At 47.6% G+C, this 14,128-nt stretch overlaps 1 protein-coding gene across 3 annotated transcripts in view; it reads right to left on the reverse strand.

Moving 5' to 3' along the window:
* The window catches only part of Msra (methionine sulfoxide reductase A), a 345,680-nt gene that overhangs the window by 117,272 nt on the left and 214,280 nt on the right, over positions 1-14,128 (reverse strand). For 2 of the 3 annotated variants that reach the window (XM_077792491.1, XM_026398858.2), the window contains exon 4: positions 3,159-3,263. The exons of the other annotated variant lie outside the window; for it this stretch is intronic. In XM_077792491.1, coding sequence (XP_077648617.1) covers positions 3,159-3,263 — 105 coding nt within the window. The remainder of the gene's footprint in view (positions 1-3,158; positions 3,264-14,128) is intronic. 3 annotated transcript variants of the gene reach the window in all.

A 14,128-nucleotide genomic window follows, 5' to 3' on the forward strand; every position in this document is an offset into this window, starting at 1 on the left:
GAATATTAAAGTCGTTGGCTCCAGAGTTCTGACTTATGGTTTGTGTTGTTGTTGTTGTTTTGCTTTTAATGTTCCAGCATTAACACATACCTCTTTTAATGATTTTTTTCTTAATATTATTTTCACCTACAGTCTTATATCTACCTATGTGAATGTTCATTGATTTGATCTCAGTACACTGAACTTCACTGGGTTTTTTTTTTTTTTTTTTTTTTTTTTGCGGGGAGATGGGTAGGATTCTTCCCTGTGCATTAACCGAGCTTCTGCATATTTCAGACCACTTGGTGGTTTAGCACCATCTAGCAGCAGGACGTAAAATGAATGTCCTTTATTAGTGACTCTCTTACAGCAGATCAGAGACATTGCTATGTTTTTCAGGCCACACTGCCTAAATCCTAAACCCTAATTCTAAATTCTGAATTACCAAGGAAATCTCTAATCAAACCACCAACAGGTCTTGAAGTCTCATTTTTAGTGTCCCTACTCCACATGTGAAGTGATAGTTTATGCTTCTGATACATAAACCCAGATGAAAAAGGTTATCTAGTTACCAGTATCATGAACACGGTAATTAAGGTGGATGAATGGGTGAATTCAGATTTTTGTTATTGCAAGAAACAGTAATTTAAAAACCTAGCTAAAGAAAAACAACCAGGGAGCACATCACGGGAGCTCTGGTAGCCTGGAAAGCCACCAGGTGAGCTCCGAGAGTCACGGCAAGCAGGTTCTTCCCATGCCCAGAGCACCTCTGCCTTGGCACCTCAGCAAAGGAAAATGTTGTTCCTTCTCATACAGGGAAGGACGCTAATTGGCCCTGCTTGGCTCACAAGCCCAGGACTGTTGTCAACAGGAAAATTAGCTGTGATTGGCCAGACCAGTCGTGAACCCACCCCCTGGACCAGCGACACCCAGCCTGTCTCCAGAAGGGTCATGAGGACCCTTACCAGACACAGAAGGATGACTATTGTGGCCTACCACGCTGGCTACCCAGGAAGCAGTCATGATAATAATGTGGGAGCACTGAGGTCAAGCTGTGACATTCAGCCAGACGACCACTAGAATCTCCCCACGTACGAGTCTGTGGATGAAGCTCCAAATAAAGCCACTACATCACTAGATCACCTTATGGGCTCAATCCCTCAAGTCCATGTGTCAAGTCCTGAACGTTAGCACCACAGAATGGGACTGTATTTGTAGTTTGATAACGTTTTTAAAGAGGTAAGTAAGGTAAATCAAGATCATTAGAGAGGGCCCTGATTCAATGACTGGTGTGCTTATAGGAAGAGATGAAGCAGAGAGACACACAGAGGAAAGGCCACATGAGGACCCTGAGAAAGGATGGCCATCTGTAAGCTAAAGAGAGAGGCCTCAGGAGAAATGAAACCTGCTGCCGCTTGACCTTGGATTTCTAGTCTCCAGAACAGTGAGAATAAATATCTATTGTTGAAGCCACCCCATCTGTGGCACTTTGTTATGATGGCCCCCATAAATGAATACAGACAGCAAGCAAGATCTTCAGAGTGGTGGCCGGATGAAGACTGGGCAAGTTCAGGCCAAGGTGATATGTGGAGCGGGAGAACAGGAGGTTCTTTGAGGTTCTGGTTAAGGTAGAATTCTCCCCAAGGTTCAGGGGCCAGGACTAGCAATCTATTACCTGCTGGTCCTGACAAAGACACAATCAAAGTAGGAAAGAGGGTAAAAGGGACAAGGGCAGAGAAGTCGATGACAGGCTTCATTACAGTAGGCCCGGTCCCGGGACATGGGCTTGGCCTGCAGGAACCTGGCTCCCCCATGGCTTCAGCCTCTCTGGAATCCCAGTGAGCATCCACTGATAATTTAGGAGCTCTCAGCATCTCTCAGATCCAGGGGTCTGCCAGCGAAATGGCTGAATGTCTGCTGTGTCTGATGGAAGGCTCACCAGCATGAGTCCTTGGCCATCGCCACACTACTATGACACCCAACAGTCAGAGCCCAATCCCTCAGGCCTACCTTTTGTGTGTGCTATGAGAGTCCAGTGGTCCAAACTGGGGTCTCATCTGCACCCTCGGACTGAAGTCCTCAGTCTACCCTGCCTCATACCTCATCCTTGTCCCACCAGGGACCTACCACCATGTCAAAGAACGCTGTCATGACGACCTGCCCGGCCTCCTTCCTAGCCCAAACCTAGGGCCTTGAGCCACCTGGTGGATCTGCCTGCATCCCAGACCCATCTGACCTGGCTGGAGCTATCACTCCCTGCACGGCCTTTGCTGTGACCTTTGCCCTCTGGCAGATCACCCTGGCACTAGATGGTTCTCAGAAGCAGCACTCAGAACCTACCAACCTGTGCTGCTGGGATCTTATGAAGATTCCACCTCAAGTACAATGCATGGTTGGGAAACAGTGAATGTGGCCCAGCCACAGCAAACCCCTGACCCCAAAGGAAGTGGTTTGTTGGGGAGACAGACTTCTGTCTGGCAAAGCAGCACTGGGGAGGCTGAGGGCGCAATCTGGAAATTGCTTCTTTGTTGAACATTACAATATTTGCCAACACAGGATTTTCCATTTGTGTGTGCATTCAAATAAAATTTCTGGCCACTGTTGTTTATAGTCTAAATATATATTAATATTTCCACATAACAAATTCTAAGGAAGACAAATGAAATACTTAAATAACCCAAGCATTGCAGACCTACTGAATACAGCATTTTGCCTTCACATTCTTCTTTCTGTAATCACCCCAGACGTTTGCTTAGAGAACAAACCTGATAACGTCAAAAGATGAGGAAGGCTGAACTCGGAGAAATAAAGGAAGCATAAATCAGGAAAACTTTGGAGCTGCGGAAAGACACTTTAATTTTGTAGACAAAAGACTGCATTAAGGAGGAATAATGCAATAATCAAAGGTGAACGGATCTCCATTGTCTGGCATCTTTCTCTGTGGGAATTTTCCCACCCCTGACAGCTGTAAGGGGGGAGGGGCGCCGAATGTGGCTGCGCCTTTATTCTCTCACCCTTTTTCTCCCCAGCCCCTCCTCTTCTCCGTCAATAAATGTCTGCAATCATATTCTTGAGCTCCTGTGTGATTTCAAGGTTCATCTCTTCCATGCAGCTCAAACACTAATTATCCCAGCTGTAATTAGTAAGATAATTAAATACTGGCTCACTCATCACTCTACCTTGGGTCGGGTCGTGATTCTCCCAGAAGACCTTGAGCAGTTCCTCAAAGCTGATGTGTTCCGGCTGGTACACAACCCGGACGACTTCTGCATGGCCAGTTTTTTCTTGAAAGAAACAGAATGTACAATCAAAATTTACTGACAACATCAATTTATTGCAAATTATTTGTCCTCAAGAAACCAACAGACAGAAGCTGAAATGATCCCCTCTGAAGGAGGGGCAGAAGCACGGGTGGACTTGAGCTGCCTCCTCCTGAGCCTCTGTGCTGGCTCTTTTCCCATGGGAGCACTCGGCTGCACTCCAGTGAGCTTCCTGGAGCGGTGGCTTCTCCATTGTGCTCTCCTATGAAGTCCATGAGAAATGAACTTGGATTTTCATTTTCCTAATCTCACTCTGATGAAATCCTATGACCCAACCTGACATAACAGTCAAGACTGGAACCCTGCAGAGGGGAACGAGCCTGCTTATTTTACCTTGCCCCGTGTTATATACACTGTAAGCTCAGCTGCCCTGCGGAGCAGGGTGGTGCCGCGGAGAAACCCGTGACCGCTGGCCGAGAACGCTTCACGTAGATGAGCTGGCTAGTGGAGAGCTGTATCTGCTGTGCTGCTGAGCGGGGGCAAGGACCAGGCTCAAACACAGGGCCGTGGAAAGGGCCTTCCCAGGAAACAAGGACTCAGGCCTCTCTGGTCAACAGTGACTGCAGCAAATGTCTCAGGGCCCATGTGCAGGCTCATTCTCAAAGCCAGTCCGGAGGTTCCAGGGATCGGGGAGTGAGGGGCCATTCACAACAGGGAGTTCACGTCCCTCCTACTGCACAGCCTTAGAACTTGGTGAAAAACAGACCCTCCCTACTGTCAGCATCTCTGTATTTATATTCCTTTTCTGTCTCTTTTCAGTCACCTCATGTGTAATGAAGAACTTGACTTTGTCCAAACAGAGGTCTGGCCTTGGCCCTTGGCTACTGGGAGATAACTTATGTCCCCTCTGATAGAAGACAGGAATGGGGCTGGCCACTCCAGCTCTGAGGATGGGCGGAGGAGCAGCCATGTGAAGCAGGGTGGGGGCTGTGGATGACATGTCATCAGTCAAGCTGGGGCCGGAGGTGAGCCAGGGGGCACAGTGGAGCCACAGTCAAATCTCTGCACACCAAAGCTTCGGCAAGTCTCTCTGGTGTGCAATGCTCTCTGCACGCTGTCAGACATGGATGCCGGGAGGTTAACACGTGCAGACTCCACAGGAGAGGAGACCAGAAGGCCAGGCCTGGGAACCCTCCAGACGATGCCCCCACCTCTGCAGCTGATTTTGAGCTGAGCTCGTTCCCTGTGATGAATCATAAGTGCAAGTGGAACAGCTTTCAGTGAGCTCCAATGGTCCCTCCAGCAGACTGTCAGGCACAAGGGTGGCCTGGGGACACCCACACTGCGCCATAGTTTGCTGGTGTTTTCCTATGCTGGGTTTTCCTCTTTCCTTCTCATAACCATCTGATGCCAGCAGCGGAGAAGGTAGAAATTCCCATTCCACAAACCGGAAAGCTGAGATTCAAGTAAGGTCAATTGGCCTGAGGTCACAGAGCCAGTGAATTTTGTGCCATAACCTAAATAAAACACCCTCTGACTTCTTGTCCAGAGTTCTACTTTTACTCAGCACATCCCAGGAGAGCAAAAGCAAGGTGCGCATTGGGAACATAAGTTCAGGAAAGGAAAGAAATCTACCAATTATCTTTAACTTTTTTAATATAAAATTTCTTTCTGATTGTAGATGCAATAATTGCAAGTGAGATAAAGCTTAGAAAATATGGCAGAAGCACACAAATATAAAATAAAACCCGCCTGTATTCATGCAACATAAGCACTATAAACTCTTCTTATGCGTCCCTTTCTGAAGGCATCCAAATGCACATGCGCAAGCACACCCACGTGCAGTTTCTACGACTGTAGCGTGCTTCTCACTTACCGGTGTACTGAGAGTATTTCCCCTTGCCACTGGAATTTTCAGAAAACACCACTTAGAATGACTACATAACACTCCATCAGATGGCTGTCCAGTTACTTAGTCAATCATTCCCTGTCATTGGGCATTCAGACTGAATCCTATTTTTATCCCTGAATGTAAGTATTTTTCCACGCTTCTAAAGCTGCCGAAAGCCATAGTTATATAAATGGAATTTCTAAATCAGAGTTTATAAACGTTTTAAAATTTCTTGATGGCTAGTTACAAACTGCTTTTCAGTAAAGTTGACTCAATTTTCTTTCCCATTAGCAGCATATTTAAGGGCCAGATTCGCTCGCTGTTAAATGGTTTTAGACCTTTGCAATTTATAGCCAGAAGTCAGTATTCTATTGTTTCAGTTATAATGAATTTAATTATTAGTGAGTTAAAAATAAGTTTCATATTTATTAGTAAACGTCATTCCTTCTTTGCTCTAATTTTTGCCATGCCCTATTTACATTGAGTTATAATTGGTCATTATATTGATGTTTTATTATTAGTTGGTCATTCCATATAATTTTAATTAAAATACTTTAGTCATTTAAGTTAGCATCGAAACAGATTCTATGTTAACAGAGCAGAAAAAAATGACAGGAGAGAGTCTAGGAAGAACATTCAGCAGGTGTCATAATCATGTTATGTAAACCACTTTTGATCTACTTTAAAATTTTATTTTATCATTTGAAGTGTTGAATGATTTAACTTCATAAGCATGAAAATTCTGAATATTAAAAATGGTAAAAGTATGTTATAAATATGACACATGTATTTGGTATGAAAAGCATTGAAGCCACACTAGAAATACAAGCAAAAGCTATAAGCAGACTATTCATATAGGAAGAGATAAATGTAAATCAAGACATGCAAAATGCTCAACATCTTTAGATCAAATAAGAGCAAATAGGTGCATATGAAAACACTAGCATACCACCTCTTATTTATTATCATTTCTACAGCATGCTGCTATTGTTGAGGACACAGTGGAACCAGTGCCCTTTCTGTCCAGTGACAGGGAAAAGTCCCCATGCCCTATGGGAAAGCCCCCGGCACACATGGCACGAGCCACAAAGGTGTGCATTCATCTTGATGAACGATCCAGGAAACCTCAAAGGTACAACCCCAAAGGAGGGAAAAGATATCTGAGGACTCTCATTCAGACCACCATTCTCACAAAGATGGAAGACTGTAAGAAACGCAGAAGTCCAAGGAGAGAAATGCTTCATGTAACAGCCGCAAGATGAAACGCAGTAACTATCAAAACCCAGCGTGCTCACCGCAGGGAAAGCTGCTAGTCCTAGAACACCAACAGCCTGGCGGGCACTCGGCCTACTTGGTGCCACTTTGCGCTCACAGCAAGTTTCCTCTACTGTGATAAAGAATATATAACATAACATTAGCCACATAAGACTGAGCCATTTTTAAGTGCACAGCTCAGTGGGGTTCAATACATTCATGGTCCAGCAAACACCAGCCACCTCGGAGCTTCTCATCCTACAAAACCACACCCATTCAACACCAATGCTCCTCCCCTCTCCCAGCCCTGGCACCCCCATCCTACTTTCTTTCTCCATGAATTTGTCTGCTTCAGGTATCTCCATATAAAGTGGAATCATAGGGTATTTGTCTTTTTGTGACGGGCTTATTTCATTTGTTGTGATGTCCTCAAGGTTCATCCAGATGTCAGAATTTCCTTCCTGGTATTTCAGTGTGGGTATGTGTGTGCACGCGCCACATGTTACCCATCCACTCACCCATCAAGACACATGTGGGGTGCCTCCACCTTTCAGCTGCCATGAATAATGCTGTTTTGAAGCGGGGGACACGAACTGTTTGCAAGTGTGCAAGAAAGACATGGTCCCATCTTACAGATGAGGAAACAGTTCTGTCCACAAGTTTTCTCATACAATATCACACAGCTGGTAAGTGGTAGACACAGCCACAAGCCAACTAGGTTTCAAGCTAAGAGAAGCTTGGGCCCACTCTATGATCCCAAGCCCCTTCAGAACAGAGGAAACTGGAGTCACTAAGAGCAAGCAGACATCACACAGCAGTGGCTCTGATGAGAAATCACAGCTGGGTGGTAGCTGATACCCAGGCTGTCAAAAATATTTTGCAGGATTAGGCTCTTCTTTTGCAACAGCAATATGGGGTCAGGAAAGTTTACCGCTCACCAGCCAACACTTGCAGACACGATCCCCACAGACACAGATGCAGACACTATTTGTGGAAAGGTTTAAAGATGCCTGGTTGTTTAAGAGAAACCACGATCATTCAAATTCAAGGTCCATTTGCATTGACAAACAGTACAGAGATGCCCTTGCCAAACTCACCTTTAAGTCTCTTTACTTTATTTCTCCAAAGTAAAAGAACCTGTGTAAAAATACACAGTGCAAATGATCAAAAGGATTAAGGGACTCGGAACCACTTATGGAAATGCCCGCGCTTCGCAGGAGCCAGCCAACGTGACAGGCTCATTTCATTCCAGAGGCCAATCTGCAAATACTGTCTGGTGCTTCCAGAGATAAAAGGCCATATCTTAAAAATATTTCGAGCCGAGTCTTCACATTACATCGTGCAAATAGCATGAGAGATGTGACGGGCAAACACACCCGTTAACATCCACAGCAGCAGCCCAGGTGCCTTCGGGAAAGCAGGAGTGCGCTCTCTGAGCACCTTGCTCTGAGGCCTGACCCCACAGATCCCCAGGAAGGTGAAAGGCACAGAGGCTGGGGGAGGGGCCATTCCTTCCAAGACAAAGTATCCTAGGAGAGACCCAGCTGAGCCGCAGGCACAGGCTGCCAGGCGCCACCCTGACGTGCCTAGGAGCTCAGTTCAGGAGCCCTGTGCCCAGGTGGGCATCCTGGCCACTTGGCAGCTGTGCGGCCTTGGCAAAGCTCTTCTCTGGGCTTTGACTTCCTGACTTCCTTATCTGTAAATGGGGACATTAGTGGTACTTGCCACAGAGAACTGTTTTGATCCTGAGTTCAATAATCCATGGGAGTGCTGGGGTTGTGGCTCAGTGGGAGAGCGCTTGCCTAGCATATGTGAGGCGCTGGGTTTGATTCTCAGCACCACATACAAATAAATAAATAAATATTCACGCACAACTAATAAACAAACAAACAGACAAATAAATGTAAATTGTCCATGGGAAGTATTGAGAGCAGCATGAGGCTTCACACACACAAGAACTCCACCAACATTTGCTTTAATTTTTTTTTTTTTTGTACTAGGAATTATGCCAAGGCCTGCTCCTTTTTATTTCTCACTTTGAAACGGGTTCTCACTAAATTGCTGAGGCTGACTTTGAACTTGCAATCCTCCTGCCTCAGCCCACAGAGTCACTGGAATTATAGGCATGCACCACCATGCCCAGCTCACTCAACATTAGCTTTTTATTAACAGCACTGTTAAAATGGATCACTACCATTTCTAGAGCTCACAATGTTTGGAGTCTGGGAATCTGTATGCTTACTGGATTCCCCAGGTGATTCTTAGAAGTGGTGCCGGGTGGAAACCACTGACTGAGACAGCCCACGGACTTCTTAAGGGGTCAACCCTCAGCTCTGTACCCTGGCACCCCAGTGCATACTGTCTGCAAGGTCAGGAGCACGGGGAACCCCCAAGGCCTCAGGAGGAGACAGGAAGGAAGGCTGGAGAGGGGAAAGGATGAGGAGGGGCGGAGAGGGAGCAGAGGGGAAGGCAGGAGAAAAGGGGAGGGAGGAGATTCATCTGCCGCCGTGAGGAGAAGGAGACTGGTCCCCAGGAGTAGTGGTGCAGATAGCCACCACGGGCATTCTCTAAGCACCGTCGTTGTTCTAGGCTCCTGACGTGCATGGATCCAGTGGACCCACAAGAGCCTGGACTTGAGGAACGCAGGGACACAAAGAGCAGATAGCCCTAGGCGACTCTGGGCAGGTCACATGCATATCAGGACATCAGAGACAGCCAGAGGGACAGGGCCCTTATGGATGGAGAAACCAGGGTGGATGGAGGAGAGGGCGGGGCACCCAGTGAGCTGAATGTGAGGACCAGGTGGGAACTTCAGGGGAGGGTCAGGGGCCAGGCTGGGGCTCTCTGCCGCGGGTGGGGCCCTTGTGTCCCTTACTGTGAGGGTTCCTCAGTGGCCCATCCCTGCCAGCTACCGTCAGGAGAAGCAGGAAGCCCAGCCCCTGCCTCAGATGCAGGTGCGTTCCGATCCACACACAGCCACCCTAGAGACTGCCAAGAGGAATGTTATCACCTCACAGCAGGAGAGCTGAGGCCAAGAGCCCAAGAGCAACTGGGGTGACCAGAACGGGAGTCCACTGTGCTCCAGGACCTGATGCCTCTCCCACACCTGGCCTCCGCCTGGGGCATCAGGACCCTCCAGCACTGGCACCGTCTCTGCCCTGGGTCCTCACACCCTCCCTGACCCAGGCTCCTGTCTACCTGCACCCCCGCTCCCACAGCCCACAGCCCACGAGCCTCTCTCCAGCCAACTGCAGTCCAGACCCAACCTGCTCCCGGGGACCCTCCAGCCCCCCTCCTCCAGGAAGCCTTCTGAGCCTGGAACCTTCAGAAAAGACAGATGCCAGAGGAAACACAGTCCATGTGACTTGATGGGACTGACTTTGCTTAGAGTTGGGGTCCTCAATGGAGTCACATCCTCGAGGTCACTCACAAGGTGGCTGTGAGGACCCGAGATGGTGCTAGGCAGCGTCCTGAACCTGGCACACAAAGGGGACTCAAGCAAAGAGGTTTTCTTCCAACCCCAGGCTCAGCCTCCCTGATCCTTCCCGGGATAAGCTCTCTGCAGGGAGAACTTGAATGCTGGCTGTTCCAAGCGCCTGCGGAGTCTCCCGACCAGTGAGACCTGGAGAAAGGCAGCTCTTCTCTGCTGTCCCCAGGACTGAGCATACAATAGGCTGTTAATAAAAACACCAGAATGGGAGGACGTATTAACTGATCTTCTCACCGCTCACTCAGCTTTCATCTGGACAGGGTCCTGACCCCCGTGTGGACCCCAGCCCACTCACCTGCCTGAGGACCAGACCCCAGTGGAATCAGGCATGCACACAGTGCTCCGCCCCTCTGCCCCCCGCCTCTGAAGTCCACATAGACCTCTCAGTGCACCCTAAGACGGGCATAGCCACCACCCGGAGACACAGCGAAGGCGTAACATCCGTTCACTGTGTGGCCAAAGGGGTGTTTTAGTTATTCATGGATCTACAAAAACTCACTGAATGCCTACAAAATGACACACACAGGACAAGTGTCGGGGATGATGACGAAAGTCATTGTGGTGACAACAAACATCTCTTGTCCCATGGGTGCTGCCCGTTCAGGGAAGGAACTGCTCTTTCACATAAAACGACCTGATCTAGTTTATTTATCCTACAGGCCAGACAGAGGGGAGAAGTGAGCTACCGTCGACTATTTTTCATTAAATAATAACCACTTTTCAACGCCCCTCATCTTTTCCCTGCCAACCAGACTCATCCAAACCGCTAAACCAAATCAAAGAGCACACAAAAAGATCCAGGTGTCTGAAGGAAGAGGGAGCGGGTGGGTGAATAGAACTCCCCTTCCCATAGAAGATCCAAAACACTACTTTCCTCTTGCTAATTAACTACAAAGAGGTAAGACGTCAGCTCAGTGTCATCTCCAGCTCCTGCAGATGGAAAATGTGATTTCCAACAATGTACTCATTATAAAAAAAACCCCTAATACATCAAAATTGGATGCCCTGTGGAGTTCATTATAGGATTTGAGGAGTGTCTATACTGTCATTTTATCTTGGCTTTTTTTCTTTTGTCTCATCAGTCACTTAAAGTGTCCGACGAGAAATGTAAGCTTTAAAAAGCATCCTATTCAGTGAAAAGTAGGAAAAACACTATGTGAGCAATTGTAATTTTTTTTCTTTTGGTCCACCATGGGGAGACATGCTGGGGAGCTGAGAACCCACTGGTGTATGTTTTATACGGATGGATCACTCAGTGGATATTCTCTCAGAGAAGGGCTACAGACACAGTCGAACACTCGATCAAGAAAATTCCTCAAGAAAGCAGTCAAATGTAACTATTGATTCTTGGTGCCAGGAAAGGTTCCCAGTGCTACCAAGGTAACTAGCAGGTAAAGATTGGTAACTAGCATAGGAGTGAGCAGCCCGCTGGCACACAGCCTGCTGATGATAGAGGCTGGTCTTCACCCTGTTGAACCATTAATTCCAGGATGTGAAACACATGAAGGATCCATGGGTGGGGGCTGATTGGCGTCTGTCTTCCAGACTAGCACCTGCCCTCACCCTGCTATGACCCAGGCAGGCAGGACGAGATGTCAGCCAAACCAACCTGCCCAGTACAGACGGCAGTAACCTCGCTGCCAAGGGAACAAGTACAGTTTTACCTAATGGCCAAGGTACTGCACGCTGAGAAAGTGTCTCCTTGAGGCTACTGACTTACACCACCAAGTCTGAAGCGAGGCCTGTGGGTACCCTATCAGGGGGCCACGGGACAAGAGTGTTTCACAACTCTATGCCTTAGAATTGGTTGTGGAATGTTTTGAGATGGACTTTCACCCCTCCATCCCCACTGGAATTCTGATCCAGCAGATCTGGGGCCAGGCCCGGGTGTGTGCACTCTCACCAACTCTGTGGGCACTTCTGACGCACATCTGGTAATGAAAGCTGTGAATCTTGGTGCTTGAAATACGAGGCAGAGAAAACTCAAGACGATTTTTTTTTAAACAAAAATCTCAGAATTCTCTGTGTCCCCAAAGGGCACCTAGCTAAATGCTTTGTCGTCTTCCACCCCACTCACTGAGACAAGCAGATGACCATTTCTGGACAGGGCTCATACCACTTCACAAAGTAGTGCATGCCACTGTTGGACTCTCTCAACCGCTGGGAACTTCTGCCTTTTGGAGTCAAATCTGCCTTATACGCTGGGTCCAACTTGTGCCTCTTGGAGTCTATGCACTCCTCCACTGTGGCTCTCGAGAAGGCTCAAGTCTCAGGGCACTGTGGGGCAGTTCAGTGGACACTGACTTATAGTCAGAAGACATAAATTTGAGGGCACAAATTGCCAGAGAATCCACTTTACCTCTCTTAGTCATAAGGTGCTCCTATGTAAAGCAGGAATTCTAATACCTGCTCTACTGATCTCAGAGCACGGTAGTGATCCACTGGTGGATAAGGAACAGCACTCTGGGGACTTCCTGCAGTGATTAGGACTGTCCCTCATCACTAGTGTCTAAGTATGTATTACTAGTACCACACACCAAGGAGACCGGTAAGCCACCCATAATGGAACTTCACAACCAACAGCCAGACACTGTCAGGGAGGCGGGGTCTGCGGGGACACCCCAGAACAGCACGACTGCTCTCAGATGGGCTTCCCTGGGGGAGCCATCCGGGGTCAGTTTTTTCCTAAAAGTGTCATTCCAACTTAGAAGACAGCTGAGAACCCCTGAAATGGTGATAACAGAAGTCCTTAAAGCCAAGTCTGACGTCTTTTCATATTCATCAAAAACATTCTGGACCCTCACTAACACAGATGAGAAAAGCACCTTATCGAGCCCACCATTACCAACATCAGGGCTGCCTGCTGCACCCAGGAGAGCTCCCTCAAGCCATCCAGGACAGTGAAAACTGCCTATTCATTCTGTACCTAAAGCACAGAACAGCTGCTTTCTAAGTCGATGTGGTAGCTGCACATTCTCCCACCTTGATGGCACAGTGCTTACAAATATGCCACACAGGAGTGGTGCAGAAGGGCCATCCAGGAGGAATGGCTGTGCCTTACATAGACATCTAAATCCATTAATATAAATACAATTACTTGGTTGGTCTAAATATTTTTGAGAAGAACAGAATTAAGGGCCAAGCCTTTCGACTTATTCACAACTTAGCTGCACGTGGAAATATTGTTGGTGGTTTGAAAAACGTCTTGGTTCTGCCTGCCTATTCAATACCAAAAAGTTCCACTGAATTTGTACGGAACCATTACCCACGAAAAAAAATATCTACCAGTTTTATCTCAAAAGCATGTCAACCACACAAGCAACCAAGGCACAATAAATTTATAACTGACTCTGTAAATGTCAAAGAAGCTCTTCAGAAAATCTTCACAGGATCAAACAAGCTGATTCGAGCAATTCAGTCCACTGTAGTCTGACCCGGGTATTCTCAGGGATGGTGCTGTCACGTCCAAAAGGGCAAAAATTGGTTCTTAAGGGACAAAAATGTCTTGTATGTTAAAATAGTTGTGGCCCTCTGAAGGGTCACAGTACATAAACTGACAGATAGTGACATCTGTGATGTTAAAATTTAATGAAAGGGGGCTGACGGACACAAGGAAGAAATGTCTGAGAGTCGCTCCTTTTGTCAAGTTGAGAAGCACGGGTCTAACTGATCTAATCTGCCAGTAGAATTGAAACAGGGACAGGACCCACCACAACTCCTCGTTAGGCCACTTCCAGGTGACCTCACAGAGGAGGGCTTTGCCCCTTAGGTTCTCAGTGAGCCCAAGAGCTTCGGGCCTCACTCTTGGGTGCAGCTAACACAACAGTGAGACAGTTCCTCACCTGAGACACTCACGGCCCAGAAGGACAGCAGTCCTAAACGGAATGTCCAGCATGAAGCAGTGACTTCCCGGAGAGGGGTGCGCAGGAGGACACCTGCCTGCCGTCTGAGAGGACTTCTGGGGAGAGATGAGCCCAGCGCTCTTGGCGCTGAGCTCTGCAGTAGCCTTTGTGAGCCCCGAGTCTCTCAGGCTTGAGGACTTCACCCCTGAAGGGCATCCAAATAGTCAATACAAACACGGGGAGCATTCATTAGGCTCCATTCCTTGACCTACGATTATTACTTTAACTTCAGAAGGAAACAAGGCCCTGAGCAAAAGCTTTTGTATGTAGGAATTATCTATTAAACCTTCATTGTAGTGCCATATTATGTCCATTTTACAGATGAAGAGGCCAAGCCTCAATGGGGTAGACT

Source organism: Urocitellus parryii, chromosome 14 (genome assembly GCF_045843805.1).
Source record: "Urocitellus parryii isolate mUroPar1 chromosome 14, mUroPar1.hap1, whole genome shotgun sequence".
Lineage (NCBI taxonomy): Eukaryota > Metazoa > Chordata > Mammalia > Rodentia > Sciuridae > Urocitellus > Urocitellus parryii.